Source organism: Ciconia boyciana, chromosome 35, assembly GCF_034638445.1.
Source record: "Ciconia boyciana chromosome 35, ASM3463844v1, whole genome shotgun sequence".
In the NCBI taxonomy this organism is placed as follows: domain Eukaryota; kingdom Metazoa; phylum Chordata; class Aves; order Ciconiiformes; family Ciconiidae; genus Ciconia; species Ciconia boyciana.
In genome coordinates, this window is record NC_132968.1 from 443228 (window position 1) to 470739 (window position 27512).

General features: G+C 50.0%; 1 protein-coding gene across 1 annotated transcript; it reads right to left on the reverse strand.

Moving 5' to 3' along the window:
• Positions 1 to 17546: 17546 nt before the first annotated feature.
• On the reverse strand, positions 17547 to 18467 carry LOC140645607 (olfactory receptor 14A16-like). The gene has a single exon (XM_072849062.1). The coding sequence runs from the start codon at positions 18465 to 18467 to the stop codon at positions 17547 to 17549; it is 921 nt and encodes a 306-aa protein (XP_072705163.1).
• Between the last annotated feature and the right edge of the window lie 9045 nt (positions 18468 to 27512).

The following is a 27512-nucleotide window of genomic DNA, read 5'->3' on the forward strand; positions in this document are numbered from 1 at the left end:
TGCAGCTGTCCCTGGGAGAAGGCAGCTGTCATGCCCTGTCCCTCTGATGGCGCAGCAGGGAAGCCCTGCTGTGCAGCATGTCCTCCTCTACACTAGAGAAACTGTGGAAGTCCTCCTGACTGTGGGCTGTGCCAGCTTTTAGAGATCCTTCCACAAACTGCAGATACATTGCCTTTCATGCAGGTACTTACCACGTACAGGGCTGTGAAGATTTCTCCCCCAGCAAGCTCTCAACTTTCCTCACAGCCCAGACTGCCTTTAAGCTCTCTCTGCCCTGCTCCTCTCCCCTCGGTGTCTGCAGGCAGTGCCCTCAGCCCTGCTGTGCTTTGTAGAGCTGCTGCTCCTGGGCAGAGCTGTCTCTCTGCAGCTCTGCCCACTTGCCATGAGCTCCCTCTGTGCCAGGAGCCTGGCCCAGCTCAGCAGCAGAGGACCAGCCCAAGGCACCACTTTCTCTGCCCCCTCCGGGCTCCCTTGATTTGTGGCTGGGGCTCCAGGGGCACCTACTGTGGAACAAGCTGAAGGAATCACTGATGTTCTCATTCCCTCTCCCAGCTGGGAGAGACGCTTCTTTCCAGCAGGGGCCTTTCTCCTATCAGGAAAAGAGCTGGGCATGAGACTCACCTTTCCATGTTCCATCATTTGCAGCATACGCAGACAGTGGCAGAGAGGAATCTCCTTCACCCTGGTGAGGAAAGGTTTCAGCTAAGCCAGTCGAGGCATCTCATCCGGGGTCTGTAGTCCTGGGGCTAGAAAGGGCCTCAGCTCTCTCCCATGCCTGCCACAAACCTTCAGCAGATGGGATTCCTCTTCCTCAGTTCATGTGTGCATTTCTATGATTTTAGAAAATAGGCATCTGCATGTGAGCTACTTGTCTCGGCTGCCATGCAAATCAATGGAGATGGAGGCCAGGAGTGAGCTTCTCAGATGCGTACACCTGGTGACACTGGAAGTGTCAGAGGTGGTCCAAGATAAGTGCAGGTAATGGCAAACTCTAACGGAGCGGTTCATAGAGAAGGAACAGCATCTGGGGGCATCACCTTGGAGGCTGGTGGGGGATTCCTTTGGCCAGCACCAGATGCCCACATTTAGGAAAACTGAGCTTTTCCCTACTCATGATGGTCAGGACAGCCTATCAAGGTAGTCAGCTGGTCAAATGGACTCATGTGCCATCGGGATATCTCAGTCCCTTTTAAAACTTTTATTTCTCCATCAGCTGTATATACTAGATTGCCATCGACTGTAATTGCAGTTGTCTCATGGACATCCCTACAGTGCCTGACTAAATCCAAGGCAGCTACTCAATGGCCGAACACAGGCCTGTAGTGCTACATAAGATGCCAGGGCTGCACAGCACAACTGCATGTGGCTGGTCAGGACAGCACAGGACCTACAGGAGAGGCATCCCTGTCCAGAGAGGGCGGGTGACTGGCACCGCAGATGGCATCTGAGACAGAGTCAAGTTCTTTTGTTCAGCCACTCTCTTGGCACTGTAGTAAGGCAAGGTCTGACCCACCTCCATCCAGAAGATGCAGGGCAGTTCAGGAACAGGAAGGACATCACATCAGGATCTCCACTCGTTTGCCTGCTCTTCAACTCTGCTGGTTCTTCTTTCAACTGTCCTTTACTCACCCTCTTGATGATACAATCAAGGAACAGTCCAAGGATTGTCACAGTGTTCCTGGAGCACAGGATGTCCACACTCAAGGACATTTTCAGCAGCATCTGTCCTTCCTTGAGATCAGCTTCACATCCACCACAGGCCCTCCTCAGGGGCTGCAGAGACCCCACAGACAGCAAAGCCCTCTCCTGCCAGGGCTGCAGAGCCCTGGCCAGTTTCTCTCTGGCCTTGGGGATACAGCATCTCCTCTTGCTGTGCCATTACTTTGCCATCTGCCATCCACTCCAGCATGGCTCTGCCTCAAGCAAAGCATTTTCACACATGGGGTCTTAGGCACTTGGTCCTGTGTTGGCCTTGTCTAAGCTTGTCCCCAGTTCCATAGCTGAGGTGATGCGGCCCAAGCGTGCACCAATGCCCTCAGCCTGGGTCACAGAGAGGAGGAGTTGGAGTCCCCTGTGCTATCATAGTTTTGAATTCAATGGAAGAAATGGCAAGGAGTGGTGGGACAGCTCACACTGCTAGCGGTGCTGCAATGGTACATACGGGCTTCTCAGGAGAGACAGGCTGGAATGATCAGGAGGGGAATGTCCTATGTGTGCAGGAGCTTGTCATACGTATGGAGCTTCTCTATGGGATGTGGAATAGGTTGGGTGAGCCCTTGTGGGTGAGGGTCAGAGAAGAGACCTGCTAGTGTGATATCATGGTGGGAGACAAAGAAACTGCAATCAAGGTAAGGAATTGGACAAAGCCTTGTTTAAGCAACCCAAGGAAGTCTCCAGATCCATGACCTCAGGTCTTACTAGGGAATTGAATGACCCTGACATTCACTGGAAGGGAAGCAAAGCAGGATGCATGCTGTCCAGCAGGTGTCTGGGGTCTCTTGGTAAAACCTCTTTGCGCAGATGCCAGGTAGGCAACCAAAGGTGATGCTCACTTCAGTCTGGTCTTTGCAAAAGAGGGAGCGCTGATCAGGGACGTGAAAACCAGTGTCAGCCTTGGCTGTAGTGACCAGGAGCTGCCTACAAAGCACCGTGATGGGGAAATCCCCCAAACCCTCTCTGGGAGCTCAACATGCTGGCGTGCCTCTCTAAAGTGCTTGCACGCTAATGCAGACAGTACGGAGAATAAACATGAGGAGTTATGCATCTGTGTGCAGTGGCAGGGTTACGATCCTGGCGGGGTGGCTCCCATGACTGGAATGTTGCAAAGGAGGGATAAGGGCTCTCTAGGAAGGAGAAGATGGGAAGGGGAGGGGGCAGAGTTGCCCTTCATGTGAGAGAGCAGCTGAAGTGCATGGAGCTCTGCCTGGGGGTGCAGAGGCAGCCGATGGAGAGCTTATGGGTGAGGACTAAAGAGAGGAAAGGTAAGGCTGACGCTATAGTGGGTGTCTGCTATAGGCTACCTGACCAGGAAGAATAAGTGGACCAGGCCCTCTGCCGACAGATAGGAACAGCCTCACGTTTGCAGGCCCTGTTCCTCCTGGGGGATTTCAACCACCCCGATATCTGCTGGAGGGACAACACAGCAGGACTTAAGCAGTCCAGGAGGTTCCTGCAGTGCCCTGTTGATAACCTCCTCATCCAAGAGAGAGAGGAGCCAATGAGGAGAGGTGCTCTGCTGGATCTCCTCTTCACCCACAAGGAAGGGCTCATTGGGGATGTGAAGGTGGAAAGAAAGCCTTGGCTGCAGTGGCCATGAGATGGCGGAGTTCAGGTTCCCAAAGGCAGACAGAAGGGTGAACAGCAAGCTCACAACCCTGGACTTCAGGGGAGTAGACTTTGGCCTCTTCAAAGATCTGCTTGGAAGAGTCCCGTGGGATAAGGCCCCAGAGGGAAGGGGCTGGGGCCATGAAAACTGGTTAATATTCAAGGATCACCTCCTCCAAGCACAAGAGAGCTCCATCCCAATGAATACAAAGTGAAACAAAAATGCCAGGAGGCCTGTGTGGATGAACAAGGAGCTCCTGGCCAAACTCTGATACAAAGAGGAAGCTTACAGACCGTGGAAACAAAGACAGGTAACCTAGGAGAAATACAGAAACCTTGTCCGAGCATCATGGGATGACCTTAGGAAAGCTAAAGCCCAAATGGAATGAAATCTGGCCAGGGATGTCAAAGACAGCACAAAGGGCTTCTGTAAGTACCCGGGAGACAAAAGGCAGGCTAGGGAAAATGTGGGCCCATTGCTCAACGAGACGGGGGGCCTGGTTACACAGGACATGGAAAAGGCTGAGACACTGAAGGCCGCCTTTGCCTCAGTCTTTCCTAGCAAGAGTGGCCTTCAGGAATGCCAGGTCCCAGAGACCAGGGGGAATTCTGGAGCAAGGAAGACCTGCCTTTGGTGGAAAAGGATCAGGTCAGGGAATACTTCAGCAAACTGGACATAGGTAAGTCCATGGGCCCTGATGGCATGCACCCACAAGTGCAGAGGAAACTGTCTGATGTCATTGTGAGGCTACTCTTGATAATCTTGGATCCATTGTAGTGGAAGAAGTGCCCGAAGCATGCACTAAAGCACATGGTACTCCTGTCTTCAAGACAGGCAAGAAGGAGGACCCAGGGAACTACAGGTCGGTCAGCCTCAGCTCGATCCCTGGGACAGTGATGGAGCAGCTATCACTGGAGAAAGATGGAGAAAACATTTCCAGGCACATGAACGACAACAAATCATCAGGAGGAGACAGCACGCATTCACCGAGGGGAAGTCATGGTTGACCAACTTGATAAACTTCTACGCCAAAATGACTGGCCTGGTAGATGAGGGGAGAGCAGGGGCTATTGTCCACCTGGACTTCCGTAAGATCTTTGACACAGTCTCCCATAAGATCCTCATAGAGAAGCTGTTGATGTACTGGCTGGATGTGCAGACAGTGGGCCGGACCTGAAACTAGCTGAGTAGCTGGGCCCAGAGGTTGGTGAGCAGCATTGCAAAGTCAAGCTGGAGGCCAGTACCTAGAGGTGTGCCCCAGGGACCCGCAAAGGAGGGTCCAGTCCTGTTTAACATTTTCACTAATGATCTGGATGATGAGGAAGCGTGTACCTCGGCAAGTTTGCAGATGACACCAAGCTGGGCAGAGTGGCTAATATGGCAGATGGTCATGCTGCCATCCAGAGGGACCTTGACAGGCTGGAGAAATGGGCTGGCAGGGACCTCATGAAGTTTGACAAGGACAAGTGATATGCCCTGCCCCAGGGAGGGAAAACGCCATGCACTCCAATATGCTGGGGGCCACCCAGCTGGAAAGCAGCTCACTAGAATAGGCCCTGGGGGTCCTGGTGGGCAGCAGGTTGACTATCAACCAGCACCGTGTCCTTGCTGCAAAAAAGGTGAATGGTATCCTGGGCTGCATCAGGCAAATTACTGCCAGCAGGTCAAGGGAGTGCTGTGTCCTGTCCACACCTGGAGTGCTGTGTCCAGTTCTGGGTTCTGCAGTACAAGAGAGGCATGGGCATAATGTAGAGAGTCCAGCAAAGGGCCACAAAGTTGATGATGGGACTGAAGCATCTCACCTATGAGAAAAGGCTGAGAGAGCTGAGACGGTTTAGCCTGGAGAAGAGAAGGCTCAGAGGGGATCTTAATAATGTCTATAAATACCTGAAAGGAGGGTGGCAAAGACGATGCAGCCTCCTTTCAGTGGTGCCCAGTGACAGGAAAAGAGACAATGGGCACAAACTGAAACACAGGAGGTACCCTTTGAACATCAGGAAACACTTTTTCACTGTGAGGGTGACTAAGCACTGGCACAGGTTGGCCAGGGAAGTTGAGGGGTCTCCATCCCTTAGAGAGATTCCAAAGCTGTCTGGACATGGTCCTGGAAAACCAGCTCTAGGTGGCCCTGCTTGAGCATGGAGCTTGGAATAGATGAACTCCAGAGGTCCATTGCAACCTCATCCATTCTGTGATTCTGAGGAACAAGAACAGGAAGAGGAGGAGGAGGTGGAGGAACAATTGGAGGAAAACCAAAAGGGACGATAAAAAACAAAACAAAACAAACAAAAAAAAAGAGAGAGATGGTAGAGAATGAGAAAAAAGTAGTGGAGGAGAAAGAGAAGAGGATGAGTAGCAACATGATGAACAACAGAGGAGGTTGAGAGTGAGAAGCAGGAGGAGAAAGAGAAACAGGAAGAGGAAGAGGAGGAAGAAGAAAACCACAAACAAGAGGAACAGGAGGAGAAGGAGGAAAAACAGATGGTGGAAGAGGAGGGTGATCAGAAGGAAGAAAAGGAGAAATCGTGGCAGGATTAAAAAGAAGAACAGGAGGAGAAGAAAAAGAGCAATGCAGATAAAGTTGAGAAGGATTAAAAGGAGGAGTAAAAGGAGAAGAAGGAGGTGGATGAACAAGAACAGTGACAGCAGAAGTATAAACAGAAGGAAGAGGAGTAAAAAGCAGGAACAGGACCAGGAAGAAAATGAAGGAGGAGGACAAAAAAGAGAAGAATGGAGAGGGGAAAAAAAAAAAAAAAGAAGAAAGAAAAAGAAGAGGAGGAGGAACAAAGATAGAAAAACCATAAACAACCAGAAGAGGAGGAGGAAGACTCTAAGAAAGAGGAAAAGGAGGAGGAGGAGTAACATCAGTAACATGAATAGGAGAAGGAAGAGGAAAACGGAAGGAGAAGAAGGTGAAGTAAGCAACAGGAAGAGAAGGCAAAAGGAAGAGGACAGGAGAAGGAAACAATACGAAGAGGAGGAGAAGGAAACAGGAAGAGGAAGAAAATGAGGAGGATGTAACAGGAGGAGAAGGAAGAGAAAGAGAAGAAGGCAAGAGAAAGAGGAGGCAACAGGAGGAAGAGGAAGAAGAGCAGGAGGAGGAAAAAAAAGACAACAGGAGGCAATAGGAGGAGGAGGAGGACATAAAGGCATCATCAGGAACAGGAGGCAACAGGAGTTAACAGGAGGAAAATGAGGAGAAGGAACAGGAGGCAACAAGAGGGAGAGGCAACAGGAGTCAAGTGGAGGCAACAGGAAGCAACACGAGGTAACATCCAGAGGAGGCAAGAGGTGGCAACAGGAAAGGGGGGAGGCAACAGGAGGAAACAGGAGGAAACAGCATGCAACAGGAAGAGGAGAAAGAGGAGGAGGAGAAGAAGGCAACAGGAGATAACAGGAGGATGATGAGAACAGGCAAAAGGAAGAGGATGGAACAGGAAGCAAGAGGAGGCAACAAGAGACAAGAGGAGGAGGAAGAGGAGGAAGAGGAAACAGGAAGATGAAGAGGAAGAACATAAGCAATCCGAGATAGAACAGGAGGAGGAGGCAACAGGAGGAGAAGGGGGAGAAAGTGAAGGCAACAGGAGGCAACGGGAGGCAACAAGAGACAAGAGGAGGAGGAAAAGGAGAAAGAGGAAACTGGAAGAGGAAGACGAGGAACATAAGCAATCCGAGATAGAAGAGGAGGAGGAGGAGGAAGAGGAGAAGGCAACAGGAGGAGGAGGAGGAGGAGGCAATGGGAGGCAATGGGAGGCAACAGGAAGAGGAGGAGGAAGAGAAGGCACAGGAGGAGGAGGCAACAAGGGGAGGAGAATGAGGTAAGAGAAGGAAGAGCAGGAGGAGGAAGAGGAGGAGGAGGAAGAAGAAGGAGGAGGGTGAGGAGGCAACAGGAGGCAGGAAGAGTGAACATGAAGAGGAGGAAAAGGAGGAGGTGGCAACAGGATGCAACGGGAGACAACAGGAGGCGGATGAAGCAACAGGAGGCAACAGGAGGCAAGTGGAGGAGGGGGCAACCAGAGGCAGCAATAAGAGGAGGAAACAGGAGGCAACAGGAGGCAAGAAAGGGCAACAGGAGAGAACAGGAGGAGGAGGACACAGGAGATCAGGATGCAACAGGAGGAGGAGGATGCAAGAGAAGGAAACAGGAGAAGGAGAAAGAGGAGGAAAAGGAGGACACAAGGAGTAACAGGAGGCAAGAGGAGGAGGAGAAAAAGGAATAGGATGCAAGAGGAAGAAACAGGAGCCAAAATGAGGAGGAGGAGGAAGAAGCCACAGGAGGTAACAGAAGAAACAGGAGCCAACATGAGTAGGAGGAAAAGGCAACAACAGAGAACCAGAGGCAAGAGGAAGAGGAGGAGGAAACAGGAGTCCACACGAGGGAATAGGAGGAGGAGGCAAAGAGAACAGGAGGAGGCAAAAGGAGCAGGAGGCAACAGGAGGAAACAGGAGGTGACAGGTGGAGGAGGGGGCAAGAGGAGGCAAGAGGAGGAGGGGGCAAGTGGAGACAAGAGGAAAAAACAGGAGAAGGAGGAGGAGGAGTCAAGAGGTGGAGGAGGCAACAGGATGCAAAAGGAGGAGGAGGAACAAGAGACACCAGCAGGCAACAAGAGGGAACAGGAGGAGGAGGAAGAGGCAACAAAGGGCAACAGGAGAATGATGAGGAGGAGGCAACAGAAGGAAACAGGAGGAGGAGACAACAGGAAGAAACAGTAGGAGGAGGCAACAGGAGGCAACAGGAGGATGAGCCAACAGAAAGACAGGAGACAACAAGAGAAGGAGGAGACAAGAGAAAGAGGAAACAACAAGTGGCAAGAGAAACCAACAGGAGGAGGTGATGAGGAGGCAAGAGGAGGAAACTAGTCAATGGGAGGCAAGAGGAGGAGGAAGAGGAGGAGGAGAGAAGAGGATGCAAATGGAGCAGGAGGCAACAGAAGACAGTAAGAGGCAACAAGAGGAGCCATAAACAGGAGGCAAGAGGAGGAGGAGGGAAATGGAGGCAACAGCAGGATGAGGAAAAGGAGGCAAGAGGAGGAAAGAGGAACCAAGAGGAGGGAGAGGAGGAAGAGGCAAGACTAGGCAACAGGAGGAGGAGAAAGAGGCAAGAGGAGGCAATGAGAGGTGAAGGGAGAGCCAACAAGAGGAAACAGGAAGCAACTTGAGGGAGAGGCAACCGGAGGAATCAGGAGGAGACAACTGGAGGCAACAGGAGGCAAAAGCAGGCAACAGGAGAAGAAGACAACAGAAGGAACCAGGAGGCAATAAAAGGAGGAGGAGGAAGAGACATCAGGAGGCAACAGGAGGCAACAAGAAGAAGGGGAGGAGAAGGCAACAGGAGGTGATGAGAGGCAAAAGGAAGAGGAGGAAGAGAAAGAGGAAAGAGGAGGAGGTGGCAAAAGGAGGAAACAGGACACCAGAGAAGGAGACAACAGGAGGCAAAAGGAGGATGAGGAAACAACAGGAGGAGGTGAAGAAGCAACAGGAGGCAACAGGAGGCAACAGGAGGCAACAAGAAGAGGCTAGAGGAGTTTATCTGGACGATCCGGTCCAGATGTCATCGGTGGTATGGAGTCTTCCTGGCAACCAGTCACTAGCGACATCCCTGAGTGACCAGCACTTGGGCCGACACTGTTGAAGATCTTTATTATCTCCCTGTATGACGGGATGGAGGTCACCTTCAGCTCCTTTGTGGATGATGGCAATGTGGGGGGGAGACTTTTACCTACCTCACCTACTTCACCCTGCCTTGAACGGGAGAGTTGGACAAGACAATGTTCGAGTCTCTTCCAACCTGAGTTACTCTGTCATGCAATGAGTGCTTCCCTTGGAGAGTTCACTGAAGATAGAATAGGCAGAGGAAGGAGAAAAGACAGAGAGGCAGAAGTAGAGACATCAAATGTGCCAATATAAGTACAGTCGTTCTTCTGAGCAATGTTTCTGAATTTGAACCATTGATAAACAAAATTTCCTGTGGTAAGTGTCTGCATAAAGCTATTTCCATAGAGCAAGAGGGCATAATCAGCTTGCTAGTACAGACCCTTGGTGCTGTTAATACAAATTTTTTTAAAAAAAAGTAATTAAAAAACTAGCAATGCTGGAAACAAAGAGTTTTTCAGCTATTATCTTGAGTTCTTTTATGCTGAAGTTACAAGTTTTTCTGAAAATCTACATTCCGGGCTTGATTCAGTGATCCACACAGAGGTGGCCACTGCCCTGGGGTAGCTGAAGCACCCATGTGTTCGAGTTATATGGGAGCACTGCTGGAGCATGAGCTGGAGGGCAGGCAGAGTACCTTAGGGGTGGCGGAGGGCATCACCTGCCTCCAGCACTGCTGGGCAGGCTGAGCAAGAACCTCTCCAGCACAGCAGCACATTGTGTCCCCTTGGATGCTGGCTGTGAGGTCACTTCTGACCAGCCAGCAGTGGGGAGGCAGGTACTCTGAGGTCTTGAAAGCCATTACAATGCTGTCCCCAACAAGATGAGAGATTTGGGGAGGTCAGGGGTAGCTGGGACAAGATTTGGGGGAGGGAAGAGAGGTTTGGCCAACAGAGAGGAAAGACTTTGAAGGGGAAAGAGGTGTTCGGGTAATTTTGATGCTAATGGGACAGTGACTGTGAAAACACTCATGTTGGGCATCTACCCTGTTTCTAACCAGTAACCTTAAGCCCTAACCCTACCCCTAAATGGCACCCTTCACCCTGACACGAATCCACTACTCTAATCCCTAACCTCTAACTGGACCTCTAAACCAAAGCCCCAAACCATAAACTCCTACTCTTACCCTATTCCTCACTCAAATTCCCAGCCTTTACCCAAACATTAAACTGCTAGCCTTGACCCTAGCCCTCTCACCAGCTCTACACACAACCCTAACCCACAAAGTGAGCCAATATCCTCACACTAACTAGACACCCTCAGCAGAACACCAAACCCTCCCCGTAAGCCCAACAGGGACGAGGTCTTTGCCCTCTTGGCTATGGCAGTTGCCTCTGCTACCGAGGCCTACCAGGAGAAACCAGGAGTCTTTGGAGGCTCTGGATTTTGTTTCTTCCTCGCCTCTTCTTGGGGAGGCCGGGAAGTGTTGCACAGTTTTTTGACACTTGGCATTGCTCATCCTCACATCCCCCTGCCCCCAGGAAGAGCCCTGAGCCACTCGTGAGGGACAAGATCTGCCTTCCCAGGGCCTCGGGGTCAGGGCTTGGCCTTGCTGCTTCATAAAACAAACCAAGGCTTTTCTCAGCATTACAGCCCCCTGCAGATTGCCTTTGCCTACCTGCAATCAGAGCCTCCAGTTATCTGCTCTAACGAGTCCTTGGGGAGGCTTTGTCAGTAATGGCCCTCAGTGGGGCCAATCAATGCTTCAAGGTTTTTCTTCTGGCTTTGACTTCTTGAGAGGTTTGTTCAGTCTCCTCTCAGTATCTGAGCTTCACAGACCCAGGGACAAATACACCATGGGGCTCATACAGAAACCCCTAATGAGCTAGTTGCCTTCCTGTACTTTTCTTCACGTCTTCAAGACTTGTACAGCTAATTGGAAACATTTCATAGGGTAGTTTAAGAGGAAGATTTCAAAGTGCACCTAATAAAAACTATTTTTTTTAACGTGGTATTTTATTAAATTCAGTTTAAAGAAGAGGTGATAGCAGCATTCTCCAATTGATATTGATGCAGAGTGTCTCCTCAGGAATTCTGGACAGGCAGGAGAAGCAGTCCCTTGAGGTCTGACACTGTATGGACAACCTTGCTCCTCACCTCCCCAGCCTCACCATTTCTGTCATTGGCCACCTGGGACTCGCTTCACTTTGCCTTACCTCAGACTTCACTGACCTCTGGGAGCTGAATGTTACAGCTCCATGGCACCATCTCCCACCTGATCTCCTTAGAGAACCGGCTGCACACAGGCACAGAAGGAATATGATGAAGTTTCATGAACAATAAAACACACTCCTCAACCATATGCTAAGTACAAACTGCCTCTCATGAGGCTGACTTTCTACAAGGCATAATCTTATGAGAAATGTTGTAGATCAATAGATACAAAAAGAGAGACATAAACATAATTAAAGAGTTGGCTCGTAAAAAGGGACAACTACACTACTGAAAGACAGGCAAGCTTATAGTCCATAAAGCTCAAAGCAGCAGCATAGGTGAGAGGTATCCGAATGAACAAAGAGTAAGGGAAGGAGTAAAGTGGAGAATAATGGCAAGGGCCTTTGTCGAGGCAGTCTGCATCTGAAAAGATGACTTTAGAAATGGTCTTTGTGTCAGGGCAGGTGAAAGTATATGAAAGATGAGAGAAATTAAATACAATGTATAACAGACAGAATAGCGGTAAGGAAGTTATAGGGGAAGATTGATATTTCTGTGGAATGTGCCTTTGGAAAGGCCAAGGGATTGGTAGAGGTCTCTTGTGAGTGAGGACAAGCCTATGTTGCACCCGCCTTTGAAAGAGGCCAAAAGTGCACCCCAGGGAACCACAGGCTGTACAAGCTCACTTTGGTGAGGAGTGTGCCATCAGCTGGAGTCCTCTTGGGTGACATGTCTGGGACACTGAAAGAGAAGAATGTGTCCACAAGCAGTCAGCATGGACTTCCAAAGGGTAAATCATGCCTCGTCAACTTGCTTGCCTTCATGACGAAGTAACTGCATTTGTGCGTGAGGGGACAACAGTGGATGTTGTTCACCTCAGCTTAAGCAAGGCTTGTGGCATGGTCTCCCTCATTATTCTTGTACCCAAGTTAGGGCATTAGAGCCTGGACGGGTCAACAAACAGCTGGGTAAAACACCAGTTGGACGATGAGGCTGAGAGCAGTGGTGAAGGGGTCATAGCCTACCTGAAGGCCACTGGCACATCCTGGGGCATTGTGGGGCAGCACAAGGGACTCTGCTGGACCCTGTGCAGTTTAACATGTGCATCCATGACCCAGAGGAGGAAACTCTCACCACATTTATCAATGACACTACACTGGAAGGACCATTCCTGTGCCTTAAGATTGTCATTCAGGAGAAACCGGACAGGCAGGAGGACTGTCCTGCCAGGAACTTCATGAACTAGAAGAAGAACAAAGGCCAGATCCTGCACCTGGGATAGACTAACGGCTTGCAGTGGCAGGGGCTGGGGACTGCCTGGCCAGGGACCAGCTCTGCGTAAATGGCCCTGGTGGAGCGGGGGTACAGAGAGCACAACACGACCCAGCAGTGATCTACACAGCCCAGTGCGACCTGGAAACAAAGGCAGCCAGCAGTATCCTTGAGTGTATAAAGAAGAGCCTCACCAAAAGTGTGAGGGGAGAGATCGTCTCCCCCTGCTCATCACTCGTTAGACCACCTGGACACTCCTGTGTCCACTTCTGGGCCCCCAGGTTCAAGTGTACTGGGTCTGGCTGGGATGGTGTTAACTTCCTTCGTAGCAGCCCCTATGGTGCTATGTGTTTGCATTTGTGCCTCAAACAGCGTTGATAACACACCAGTGTTTTGGCTGTTGCTGAGCAGTGGTTGCAGAGTGTCAAGGTCTTCTCAGTTTCACACTCTGCTCCCTCCCAGTGAGTAGGCTGGGAGCGGGCAAGGAGTTGGCAGGGGGACACAGCCCAGAAAGCTGACCCCAGCTGACCAAAGGGATGTTCCATACCAGATGATGTCATGCTCAGCAAGAAGAGCCAGGGCAGAGGAAGAAGGAGGTGGTTTTTGTCATTCAAGGTGTCTGTTAAAGGGAGGCTGGCTGGGCATCAGTCTGCTTGTGAGAGGTGGTGAGTGATTGCCCATGCGTTGCCTGTTGGTTTTGGTTTATGTTTGGTTCTATCTTTTTCTTTTGCCTGTTAAACTGTTTTTATCTCAACCCACAAGCTGCACAGCAACTCATGCAGCAGCACTGGTAGGGACCTGACCGGCTAAGGAGTTCCCTGCGGAGAAGGGCCTGGGCACCGTAGCAGATGCCATAGGAGCCAGTGGGTCTCACAATTCCAAAGGAGAATAAAGAGGTGCGGGTCCAGGAGAGGTCAAGCAAGATGGAGGTAGGGACATAGAGCATGAGGTGTGAGGAGAGTCTGAGGGAAGTGGGCCTCGCTAGAGCCTGCTGAAGTGGAGGCACAGGGCAACCTAATGAGAGCCTACAGCTACCTGGAGAGATGATGGAGCCAATGAGTGTCTCTTCTGCAGTGGCCAATGAGATGACAGAGGCAACAGCCACAAACTGCCTCTTGGGAGCTCTAGGCTGAGCCTTAGGAAAAATATAAGGGCCTAGGAGGAGCGTTGCTGTGATCTCCACCTTTGGAGCGCTTCAGGTTTCAGCTCCACAAAGTCGCAGCCAGCCTGGAGGCTGGAGTAGAGAGCCCCAGCAGTCTCTTCCCCACCAACCCTTGCATGAGCCTGTGCCTTGCAACGTGCCCTCCAAGAAGACACTAAGCTGCAGGTGAGGGTCCCTACATCACAGGACAATTCAGGGTAAAAGGGAGCTCAGGAAGTCTCAACTCCAACGCCCAGCTCCAAGCAGGGCCAGCTCTGGGCTCAGAACAGGTAGCGCAGTAAATGTCAGCATTTGCAGAGAGAGTTTACACATGAACCAGGCATCTAAGGCACCGTTACAGAAATGGAGATGAGGCATTTGACCAGCTCCCTGAACACAGCTGTCACTATGCCATGCCTCCTGAGACTCCTGGGAACATCCACTTTCTTGTGCAGAAGAGTATGATTCTTCTGCAAGTTTCCTGGCACATCTCCAGAGCAGGGGTGCTTTAGGCTGTAAAAAGAATTGAAAAAAGCCTCTGACTTGGGTACTATCAACTTAATTACTAAAGAGAGGGAGGTGGAGGGATCTCAGGGCTTCCAGGTTCCTGCTGAAGATTTCAGCCTCCAAGAAAGGATCTCCAAGAAAGGAGTTTTCAACTAATAGAGCCTTTTGATCATTTCACTTGTGATGGCTCTGCTGCCCACTTTCCACAATTGGCACCCAGAAAGTTCACCTGCTTTTCCTTCCTCTCCTCCGCAGACATGACCAAGTGATGGGAAGAAAGGAAACAGAAAGGCCCTAGGCCTCTGTGAATCACCTGGGGTGTGGCCCTTGGAGGGCCACAATGTCACTTCATTGTACACCCCATAAAGAACCAAGCTGGGAAGTGAGACTGCAAGCCCCAGTCAACAGGGTTCATGGACAGGCAAGGCTGTGTCTATGGCTGGTCTGGAAACCAGTACACCTACAGCATAGCTCCAGCTGGGGCTGAAGCTCAGGCTTGGGCTTCAATGGTCCCCTGGGCCCATGGACAGAGTTGTGGGTCCAGGCCCCACGTTAGGCTGGTCGGGTCCATGAAGGCCTAGGGATGCTCTCAGGGCCCTGACACTGCCCCCATGGGATCCCACCTGCCAGTGCCCTCCAGAGGCCAACTTCTCGTGCCCTGAACTCCAGGCTCTGTGCTCTGCTACCCTCCTTCCCCACCTCCCTTCTGGGAGACCAGCATTTCATGGTCACCACAGCCAAGGCTGACACTGGTATTCACATGCCTGACCAGCTCTTCCTCTTTTGGGAGTGCCAGGTCCAGGTGAGCAGAAGACTGAAGGGACTCTTTGTCAGCTCCGCTAAGAACGTTTCCACAAACAGCACAAGAAACCTCCTGGAAGGTTTGCATCCTGTGTCTCCCTTGATCACTGAATACCGAGGAAACGGAGTCCCCCAGAAGAGCCAGGTCCTGTGATCCACTGATTTCCTCAGATCATTTAATCGAGACATTGTTCATTCCTCACCCTGATGTATGACCTGTAAATGGCTGGGATGGAGATAATGTTCTTCATAGCAGCCCACAGGGTGATGTGCTTTGGATTTGTTACTAACACAGCACTGATAACGCAACAGTGTTTTGGCTATTGCTGCACAGTCCTTGCAGAGCATGAAGGCTTTCTCTTTTTCCCACTCTGGCCCTGCAGCAAGTAGGCTGGGGGGACACAAGAAGTTGGCAGGGGCACAGCTGGGACAGCTGACCCAGAATGACCAAAGGGATATTCCATTGCAACTGATGGCAGGCTCAGAAAAAAAAAAACAAAACGTCCAAACTCAACGGAAGAATGAAAAAGGGGAGATATTTGTGATCAAGGCATTTGTCTTCCCAAGGCCTGCTTTCCTGGAAATGGCTAAACATCTGCCTGCCGATGGGACGTAGTGCATGAATTCCTCATTTTGCTTTGCTTGTAGACACAGCTTTTGCTTCACCTATTAAAATGTCTTTGTCTTGACCCATGAGTTTTCTTGCTTTTGCACTTCCAATTCCCTCCCCCGTCCTGCTGGGGGTGGTGGGGGTAGGGGAGAGTGAGCAAACAACTTTGTGGGTGCTTAGCTGCTGCCTGGGGTCAAACCAAACTGAACACCTACCACAGTGCCAACATTTCTGGCCTCTTTACCCACACACACCTTGACCAATGAGCTTTTCTGATTTATTTTCTCCCCTTGTCCTGTTGAGCTGGGGGAGTGAGCAAGCGGCTGGGTGGCTGTCTGGCTGCTGGTCAACGTTAACCCACCACAGGAGCACGCCAGGACTGCTGCACCCAGTATGGGGCTTCCCAGCACAATACAGACCCTGACAGACTGGAGCAAGTCCTGCAGAGGCCAGAAGGATGGTTGGGGCCTGGAGCACGTTATGGACAAGGAGAGGCAGAGAGAGCTGGGGTTTTGAGAAATCCCTCAGAGTCAAACACTGGGGCAAGGACCCAGGCCAGCTGGTGGGATCTGAATCACTGGACAGTTTCAGTATTTGTCAAGACAAGGCCATGAGCACCTACTCTAGCTGGATCTGTCTGAGAATGGGCTTGGCTGAGAGAGCAGCTGTGACAAGAGCTCTGGGACTTGGTGTGTAGAGTGTCAGTAGGAAACTGGTTTCCTCTTTATTAATCATGACTGTGGAGTTGGGTATCTCTAAGCCTCGGAGGAGGACGGAGGTGACCATACAGCAAAGGTCCCTTCTCACGGCTGGGGTGTATGGCCAGAGATGGAAATGGCTGGTGTGTGGGACCAGTCTGGGACAATTTTCCTAGGGCAGCTTCCCCGGGGTGTCCAGGGAACATGGCACAGACCGAGCCCCTCTCTTCTGCACCTTTGGTGCCTTGCTTCCTTCATTTTGTCACCTGGCTCTGCCTTGTGAGCACCCTGCTGTGTGCCCTTCTCCTGCACACACACACAGCTTAGCTCTACACTGGTGTTTCCTCTTCCAGGACTTTTCCAGCCCAGCCCCAGCTCCAGCTCTCCACACCTCCCTGGCCCCATGGCAGTGCCCACCACAGGGGGCTGCAGCACTCTGGGCACTCAGCCACAGCTCCGGCTGCTCTGAAGGGCACAGCAGCTCCTGGAGGTCAGACAGGGGGGTCAGCCTCCCCACCAGCCCCAGGGCTGCTGCTGGACAAAAGGGCAAGCGGAAACAGAGGCCAGTCAATCTCTAGCTCTGCTGCATTCATATTGTAGGTTGGCCCTCCCCCTGACTGCATTTGCACCCTGCTCTTCCCCACCAGCACCTCTCCCTAGGACAGGGCGAGTGTCCTGGCCCTGGGGCTCCTCGAGCACCTCCTGCATCTCTCCAGTCTCCCTTTGCCATGCCCACTGGGTCCACACTGACTCCCATGGCACTGCAGAGTCCTTCTTTGTGCATACCTTGATTTCGTGCTTTGCTTTTGGGGTGTTTGAGGGTGTTTCACTTTGTGTGCCTCCATTCACTCCCAGACCCAGGGCACATCTTGAGCGCTTGTCCTCTCCTGACCGCTCTAAATTCATTTCCATAAAGACGGCTATAAGCCATGAGTCCTGACATATGTGAAACAGCCTGAGGAGGGAATGGGGAGCTCATGCACCATCTTACACCAACAAGAAAGCCTTTAAAACCAGAACTTCTGGTCCAGTGGAACCCAATGGTATTGTGAGCTAAACCACAAACACAGTGAGAACATATGTAGAAAAGAATTTTAAAAGACCAATTCCTTGGACATTTTAGTGGCAGCCACTTGGGAGGAAGAGCCCAACCTTCAGGCACTGCAACCAGGAGATCCCCTTTTATTGAAGAGCTGCTCTTAGGCAGTCACATCTGACACAGTATGGTGCTAGGGTGAGACCCAACAGGTAAAGCTGCAAGACTAGAAGTAACAACCTAGAAAATTATATGTAAGTAGACTTCTTTCAGGGAAAAAAGCAGACTGGTGGCCTTAGAGAAGCTCCGGGAAATGTGAAGTGCTGGGAGGCAGGCTGTTGTCAGTGACGCTATGTCCATTGGGTCAGTTTCCATAGGGCATCCTTGAGCTCCTTGTTCCTCATGCTGTAGATGAGGGGGTTGACTGCTGCAGGCACCACCGAGTATAGAACTGACACCACCAGGTCCAGGGATGGGGAGGAGATGGAGGGGGGCTTCAGGTAGGCAACCATGCCAGTGCTGATAAACAGAGAGACTATGGCCAGGTGAGGGAGGCATGTAGAAAAGGCTTTGTGCCGTCCCTGCTCAGAGGGGATCTTCAGCACGGCGCTCAAGATCTGCGCATAGGACACCACAATGAACACAAAACATCCGAATACAAAACAGACACTAGCCACAAGAAGTCCAGCTTCCCTGAGGTAGGTGTCTGAGCAGAACAGCTTGAGGATCTGGGGGACTTCACAGAAGAACTGGTCCATGGCATTGCCCTTGCAGAGTGGTAGTGAAAATGTATTGGCAGTGTGCAGCACGGCATTGAGAAACCCACTGCCCCAGGCAGCTGCTGCCATGTGGACACAAGCTCTGCTGCCCACGAGGGTCTCATAGTGCAGGGGTTTGCAGATGGCAATGTAGCGGTCGTAGGCCATGACAGTGAGAAGAAAATACTCAGCTGATATAAAAAAGAAAAAGAAAAAGACCTGGGCCACACACCCTTGGTAGGAGATGGCCCTGGTGTCCCACAGGGAATTGGCCATGGCTTTGGGGACAGTGGTGGAGATGGAGCCCAGGTCGAGGACAGAGAGGTTGAGAAGGAAGAAGTACATGGGGGTGTGGAGGTGGTGGTCACAGGCTACGGTGGTGATGATGAGGCCGTTGCCCAGGAGGGCAGCCAGGTAGATGCCCAGGAAGAGCCAGAAGTGCAGGAGCTGCAGCTCCCGTGTGTCTGCGAATGCCAGGAGGAGAAACTTGGTTATGGAGCTGCTGTTGTACATTTGCTTCCTCTGGCTATGGGGGCCTGTCCAAGGAGGAAAAGGCAGTGAAGAGTTAGGACACACAACTCTCAGCAAAACCTGCTCCATTTCTCACAGAATCACCCCCGCCAGCCTCTCTCTCTCCTTCCAGTAAGACCTTCATGCAGCTGCCTGGCTGCAACTCTCTTTCTTGCTGGCTGAGGGCCCAATGGGGAGCAGGGGATTCTGCTGTGGGCACCGGAGGAGTCAGTCCTGCGGTGCACCAACAGGAAGAGAGAAACCAGGAGTGATCTCTGTTTAAATCCCCTCAAGAAATCAATGCCATTTCACAATAATTCTTTTCCACTGAGGTAATATATCAGATAAGAGCCATTGGTTAGTTCCCAATGCTAATAGAGAAGACCGTAATGGGTGTTCTAATTTGTTTAAATCACTTGTTGTTGTGCTCAGTTTGTTTACGAGTACTTCGGCATCGATACTATTTAAGACTCCCAATCCTGTCCCTATGATACCGGTCACATCTCTCCTTGTTCGTCTTGGAGAGGTGAGGGTTCGCCCATGTAACCATGCTAACCATCCTGCATAGGACGTACCTAGGAATGGTGAACAGGTCGGTTTGATTGCAGAGATATTAATTTGCATCAGTAGTTCTACTCGTTTAAGAGACCATGATGGATTAAATAACACTTGTTGTTGGCCTGTATTTTTGATCACATATGGTCCAACTTCAGAAACCTGTGGGGATAGAATTGTCTCATCCTTTACAGTCAGGGCGGATGTTGTGCTAGGCTTAATAATGTCTATTTTAAATTTAAAGGATAATCCCACACGATGGTGAGCCCAGAGGCAGACTACAAAAACAGGTTGTACTAAGGTAAAATTGTACCAACAGTCCAGTTTTTCAAAGGCGCAAAGTTTCGTATCTTTGGCTATTGGTTTTGATGTAATGTGGTACACAGAAATCTGAGATGCCTTCTCATGGGTAGACCCATTGATCATCCGGCATCCTATTTTAATTTCTTTCCCTGCTGTTCCTCGGAGCAGGGGAACTTTATCATCAGCTTCATCTTTATCCCAACTCCATTCATTTTCTAAGTATGTTTCAGTTCCGTGCATGACCACGGTGGAAAGCTTTAAATCCCCTTACTAGAATGTATTCCCATACTTCCAGTGTACTTAACACGAGCTTGGGACCATGGCCATTCTAGGGTTCTTTGACCACAGGCTAAGAAGAGCAGCATTGTTAGGGTTTGGAATAGCAACATGAACACAGCATTTCCGTCTGCCATCCTGTGGGGTGCTGTAAGAGAAAATAGAGACTTGTTTCGGTGGGGAGAGTCCGAACAGGTTACCCCATTAAGAAGAAGGAAAAATCCATCGTGAACTAATTCTGTGTTTTGCACCACTGCTATCAGTAGCTTCCCAGGCAAGTGGGCCACGAGGTTTAGTTAAAGTCATAGGCACAGTACCGATGGATGGCAAATTGACCTTCACAGGCTGTCCTGGCTGTAATGTCATTGGATATTCTCTTTTCCTGGTAGGTGGAGCACTAAGCTCAGTTTTTACAAAGAATGCTCGGCTTACAGGGCTTCCAGTAGGCCCATACCGATTGTTTAATTGATGGAGTACTTTGGGAAGTCTCGTATCCCATTGAGCTTCCTGTGGTTTGAGACTCCTTTTCAACAAGCCATTAGCTCTTTCTACCATCCCATTTGATTGAGGGTAGTATGGGGTGTGGAATACCCATCTAATTCCCTCTTGTTTTGCCCAATCTTGCACTTCCTTACAAGAAAAGTGTGAGCCATTATCCCTCTGGATAACATCAGGAGTAGGTAGATTTGAGAACCAAAATGATAGCCCTCGCACTGTATTTCGCCCATCGGCTTTCTGACATTTAGTCGCCATAAGCAAGCCGGAGACTACTTCCACTCCTGTAAGGATGTATCGATATCCTGCAGAGGATTTGAATGGTCCGATATAATCAATTTGCCATGTAGACCATAAAGTTTTCCCTTCATTGATATGTAAAGGTGGTGCTTTAGCAGGATGATCTGCTTGTAATTTCAATCTACACTGAGGACATTGTGTAAGAATAGTTTCACAAGTTTTTCTATTTATAGGCCAGCCTTTACTCTGTGCAGCAAAGTGCAGTGTTTCTTTACCTGTGTGGCCTAGGTTTTGATGTAACCATTCTCCCAGTCGATACCACTCAGGGTTTAAGGTGATTTTCCTAATTTTAGTTAGCTCATCTACCTTTTGATTCCACTTTGTGGCTGGTTGATTATCTTTAGCATGAGCTTTTACCCATCCCATCTTGAAAGGTGTTTTCCTGGCTATATCTAGTAATAATTGCCAATCTTTGTTTCTCCAAACTGGGGATCTATTTACTTCCCAATTCAAGGTTTCCTATTGACAGAGCCACTGTGTGGCACCGGCCCACACAGCATAGGAGTCTACATATATGATTTTTGCTCCATTCTGTGCTGCTAAAACAACTGCTCTTATTTCTCCTACTTGTGCACTGCCTTCACCTTCTTCTACTACTTGTTTGCCAGTGGTAATGTCTAATGCAACAGCCTTATATTGCCATTTACCATTTACCCTTTTTGCTGAAGCATCTGTAAACCAAATGTTTTCTGTTGGTGTACCCTCAGTGAGGGGTGGTGCATCCAGAATGGGTGAAGGTTTAAAAGGTTGCTGTAAAGCTAAAGGGTCTGTGTTTATGGGCATCTGCAATTTGGAAACCTTAGTGTGTCCTTCAGTTAGTTGCATATTTCTGCAACTCCTGTTAGGTAGGCATACCATTTTTGGACAGTGGGTTTTTGTGCAACTCCTTCTGGGGGAGCAGTCCCTTTTAGGATTGCTTCTAGTAAATTAAATGGTCCTCTAGTTTGCACAGGTTGTCCCTGATGTATTTTCTCAACTTGTTTAACTGCTCGGACTAAAGATAAAAGTCCCTTTTCCCATTCAGAGTATCGTTGTTCTGTTTCTTTAAATGCAGTTGAGCTAAACAATAAAGGTCTTTTTGGCCCATCGGGCCCAGTTTGGAACAGGTTACAGTAAGTAGCATGTTCGGCGAAACCCCATTCAGCTATAATAGGGTCGTGGGGGTGCACTGGTCCCAGTGACTGATATGTTTTTAACTCTTCAGTTAGAGTTTTGACTGCCTCTTTATGTTCTAATTTCCACTCCCAGGGTTTGCCTTTCCGTAAGAGTGAGTATAAGGGACGGGAAATGATAGAAAATCCAGGCACATGTTTCCTCCAATATCCTAAAGTTCCCATTAATTGTTGTAACTCCTTCCTTGATTGGGGCATTTGCAGCTCTTCAATTTTTCTTAAGGTATCTGGAGGAATCACTGCACCGCCTGCTATCCACCAAGGACCTAAACATTTTACTTCTTTACTTGGTCCCTGACATTTTCCAGGTGGAATCTCAATTTCTGCTTTATTTAGTGCTTGCCATACTGCTGCTGCTGCTTCCCCAACCTTTTCAGGGCAAGTTCCTCCAATCAGAATATCATCTATATATTGGTACAGTTTCACTTCTTGGGGGAGTGAGACTGTCTGTAAAAGTTCAGCAAGCGCAGCATGAGCAATCGTGGGTGAATGTTTATACCCCTGTGGGAGTCTGTTAAAGGTATATTGTATTCCCTCCCAAGTGAAAGCAAACTTCTCTTTATCCTCCTCCTTTAAGGGAACCATAAAGAACATATCCTTTACATCTAGCGCTGCCATCCACGGATGTGCAGCTGCTTGCAAAGTAGCTGTTAAATTGGCAATGTTTGGCACAGCAGCTGTGAGCAGGGCTGTATTGGCGTTCAGGCGCCGATAATCGACAGTTAAACGCCACCTCCCATCTGGTTTCCGGACGGGCCAGACAGGTGAGTTATATGGGCAGTGGGTTCTGGAGATAATTTGTCGTTTCTCCAAATCAGCTATGACTTCAGAAATGCCATTTCGTGCCGCAGCAGAAATGGGATATTGCAGTACGTTAGTGATTTTTGACTCGGGAGCGCAGGGGCTGCGCGCAGTGCCCGCACTGCAGCCTCCCGGCTTCTGCTGGGGTTGGGATCGATGTTCGAGCCGAAGGACCACGCGCTGCCGTTCGGCAGGCGCCAGGTTCGTCCGTTTAAAACATCGAAACCTAAAATATTTTCATGGTGATCTTTAATTGCAAAGCGAGTACTCGACATGCGCTTCTCGCCCGGGAGCCATAAATTGACCTTGGCAGTTTGGCACTGAACACTCACTCCGTTCACGCCGGTAATTTTAACTCTTTGCCGTCTGGGTCGTACACCCAGCTTCTCGGCATCTTGTTGTGTTAATAGTGAAATTTGTGCTCCTGTATCTATTAAAAACTTTACCAATTGTCCTTGAGGACCAACTGGAATTAAAATGTATGGGCCGTTATCACTTATCCACTGATAAGCCTCCACTTTCCGGACAGGCAGGCCCAATTGCCTTCCGGACACTACTCGTTTTTTGACTTCATGTCCTGCAGTTCCTCCCTAAGGGGGAGGAAGGGGTTATCTCCCCTTCTGGGGTCTGGCGCAGGAGGAGTTGAAATACGGTCCTTCCTTTCACCATTATCTCGTTTCTGGAATGCTTCAATTAGACTTAAAATAATGCCAGTAGGTTGACCTTGAATCGCAGCTCTGGGAATGCCTAAAGCTAATGCATTCCTCCACAACTCATTCCTCTGTTCTCAAGATTCTGTTTGGGGGTCTTTAAATTTGTTTCCCTTCGATCTCGTTTCTGTTCCCTGTTTTATGGGTCTTACTTTGTGATCTCCTCCCCGGGGCTTCAGGTTTTGTTTTTCAGCTGGTGCATCGTCCCAGCCCATCTCACGGCTGTAGTTAACAATGCCATGCATCAGTTCTGCCCAGGTAGGGAGCTGCTTGTGGGCATTTTGAGTGTTGTCACCTAGTCCCTCATTGTGTTCTGTATCTTTCTTGATCTCATCTCGTTTTGCAACTAAATGGGATTTAAGAATTGCCGGGGCTCCTCTAATCAGTGGTTTTAACATTGCGAAATCTACTGTAGCAGACAGTGGGACATCATGGGACCCTCGTTTGTGCATGGCTTGTATACAGGCGGCTTTTGTGATGGCTGTAGAGAGCTCACTTAAAGATTTAATGGGAATTATGGAGGGTTCACCTCGCTCCATGCTGTCTATTCCTCCAGCCCAATAAGCTACTCGGCTGGTGATAGAATGAGGTGTATTTGTCGGGTCAGGCCCTAAATTTAAGAAAACTCCTGGACCCCAATAGCCGCTTGCTTCGTCCTCACTCAACATTATTCGGTCACCGCCACTGAGGCATACTCGCCACAAGTATTCCGTTTCAGTTTCACCTGGTTTTCTGCTATATCTCTCTTGCAAATTTGTCAATTGCAACGGATCCCAGGGGATGGTTCGCGTAGTATGTCGCGGATGACCACCCCGAGGACCCACAGTTCTTTCTGTTTTAACAATGGGTCTGGCTTCGTACTCAGGAGGATTTGTGGGGAACAAAGGGTTGTCATCTTCTGGCTCGCTATCATCGGGATCACCCCAGATGTCTCCATCCCAGTCTTCAGGGGATACTATTAGTTCCCTAATCTGTACGATGTCGGGGGGGCGGGGAGCCTGTATAAGCATCATCTCGACCTTTTCTCCCAACTTTTGTCTTTTTTCCTTTTCCTTCTGTAACTGTTTCTGCAGTTGTTCAATTTTAAAAGATAGTAACAACTCAGTTGCCTTTCTACCTTCTATTTCCTTCTCTAGGTCCTGCTCCTTTTTATTTCTGTTGTCTCTTTCCTGATGTGCAGCTTCTAAACAGGCACCTAGCATCTTGCGGATACTTCCTTTCCCTTTTCCATCTTTTGTGTGGCCTCTAGTTACTTGTAGGTGTTCTTCAATGGCTTCCCAATTATGCCAATTGTCACGAGTCCATTCTGCTGAGAATTTGGGACTCGGATTCACTCCATGCCTCCGTAAATAATCAGTGATACTACTTGCCATCCTGCCGACTACGCCAATTTGTCGCAGATGGAGTGAGAGTGCACTTCACTCGTAAGAGAGAAGTAAAAATAGAGTTTATTGATACAGAATAGGGAGTTAATAAAGTTCAATGCGACAGTGTTTTAACAAGATTCGATGGCGAGGCACACTTGATTATTTACTGCATAGAGGACAGGGTCAGACAGAACTGTCAGGGAGACCCTCCCGTTGAGTCCTGAGGTTCGGAAAGGATCCCCTTGCTTTCTAAACTCCTTCTCAGAGAGGAGTCTAGGTGCGGCTAGATCCAGTCCTAGTCCCAGACTTGGTCAACGGTTTATGTCTAAAGGATTATATATACGCAATCAATCCTTTATATCACTTAGCTAAGATTTCAAAGTTTAGCATGCTATTAGTCACTTACCGAGGATCTGTTGCGGCAAGGAATCTCTCAACCTCGAGGAGTAACCTTGAGAGGCGTCCCTGCTCAAGGGGAGATCCTGGCGTGCAGCCCGCTGCCGTGCAGGAGAGCTCAAAGGGCCCTGGGCTGTCCAATATTGAAGGAGTAAGATGATTGACTTATGGTCATATTTGCATATCAGCAAGAGGTTTAGATCCTTGCGTCAGGCAGCCCTTGGCTACTTTGTTGCCATTTGTCCTCAAGGTCCAGGATAAGCTGGATGCAGCTATCAGGATGACTCGCACTGATGGTTACTGCTTGTGCAGGGAGCTGAGGGGGGGGGGGGGAGCACACCGCCACACACAGGGATGATTTCGTTACTGCTGAGCAGTGCTTACACACAGTCAAGGCCTTTTCTGCTTCTCACCCCACCCCACCAGCGAGTGGGCTGGGGGTGCACAAGAAGCTGGGAGGGGACACAGCTGGGACAGCTGTCTTCTACTGACCAAAGGGCTATTCCACACCAAATGACATCATGCTCAGCAATATAAAGCTGGGGAAGAAGAAGGAAGGGGGGGACATTCAGAGTGATGGCGTTTGTCTTCCCAAGTAACCATTACACATGATTGAGCCCTGCTTTCCTGGAGATGAACCCCTGCCTGCCCATGGGAAGGAGTGAATCAATTCCTTGCTTTGCTTTGCTTGTGTGCGTGGCTTTTGCTTTCCCTATTGAACTGTCTTTGTCTCAACCCACGCATTTTCTCCCTTCAAGCTTTATGATTCTCTCCCCCATCCCACCAGGGGGGAGTGAGCGAGCCATCAGCCATCACTGACATCACAAGGAGCTGCAGAAGCCGGTGGCATTGTCCTGCCCTGTCAGCTACTGAGCCATCAGTGACACCATGAGGAGCTGCACAGGGCAGGGGCCTGCTCCTAAACCATCATCTACTTGGGATCAGGGGACATCAGAAGCAACTGCTCAAGCCTGGGGCCAGCTCCTGCCCTATCACGTACTCATGCACCTATGACATCACAAGCACCTCCACAAGCCAGGTGCCTCCTCCTGCCCTATCACATATGCAGGTCAATATGACATCACAAGCACCTGCACAAGCCCCATGTGCTTTCATTACCAATCAGATACTCAGACAACAGGTACCTCAAAAGCACCTGCACAAGCCAGGGGCCTGCTTCTGCCCTGCCACCTGATCAGTCATCAGTGACATCACAGGCACCTGCCCAAGCCAGGGGCCTGCTCCTGCCCTAACTCCTACTCAGGCACCTGGGACACCACAAGCAGCTGCACTGGGAAGGTTCCTGCTCTGGCCCTGTCACCTACTCACGGACATGTGACATCAAAAGCACATTGAACAAGCCAAGTGCCTCCTTCTACCCTGTCACCTTCTAATACAGCTATGACATCACAAGCAACTGCACAACCCAGGGGCCTACTCCTACCCTATCACCTACTAATATCGTTATGACATCACAAGCAGCTGCACAACCCAGGAGCTTGCTTCTGCCCTAATAGCTACTATAACCTAGATGACATCACAAGCACCTGTATGAGCCAGCTGCATGCTCCTGCCCTAAAATCTACTCAACCACCATGGACTTTGCAAGCACCTGCACAACCCATCTTCAGACTCTTGCCCTAGCAACTACTCAGCCATCAGTGACAACACAGAGTCATGGAATCATAAAATCACAGAATCTTTTAGGTGGGAAAATACTTTTAAGATTATCAAGTCAAACTGTCAACGTAACACTGCCAGGTCCACCACTAAACCATGTCCCTAAGCACCACATCTACACGGCTTTTCAATACCTCCAGGGATGGTGACTCCACCACTTTCCTGGGTAGCCTGTTCCAATGCTTGACAACCCTTTTGGGGAAGAAATTGTTCCTAATGCCCAATCAAAACCTCCCCTGGTGCAACTTGAGACCATTTCCTCTCGTCCTATCACTTGCTACTTTGGAGAAGAGACCGACCCCCACCTCGCTACAACCTCCTCTCAGGTAGTTGTAGAAAGCAAGAAGGTCTCCCCTCAGCCTCCTTTTCTCCAGGCTAAACATCCCCAGTTCCCTCAGCCACTCCTCATCAGACCCATGCTCCAGACCCTTCACCAGTTTCACTGCCTATCTGTGGACACGCTCCAGCACCTCAATGTCTTTCTTGTAGTGAGGGGCCCAAAAGTGAACACAGTGTTCGAGGTGCGGCCTCACCAGTGCCGAGTTCAGGGGAAAAATCACTTCCCTCGTCCTGCTGGCCACACTATTTTTGATACAAGCCAGGATGCCATTGGCCTTCTTGGCCACCTGGGCACACTGCTGGCTCATATTCAGCCAGCTGTCGACCAACACCCCTAGGTCCTTTTCTGCTGGGCAGCTTTCCAACTTTCCCCAAGCCTGGGGCATTGCAGGGGGGGGCGTGAGCCAAGTGCAGGACCCAGCATTAGCCTTGTTGAAACTCATACAGCTGGCCTTGGCCCATCAATCCAGCCTGTCCAGATCCCTCTGTAGAACCTTCCTTCCCTCAAGCAGATCAACACCCCTGCCCAGCTTGGTGTTGTCTGCAAACTTACTGAGGGTGCACTCAATCGAGGGTGCACTCGATCCCCTCATCCAGATCATTGAGAAAGATATTAAAAAGAACTGGCCCCAACACAGAGCCCTGGGGGACACC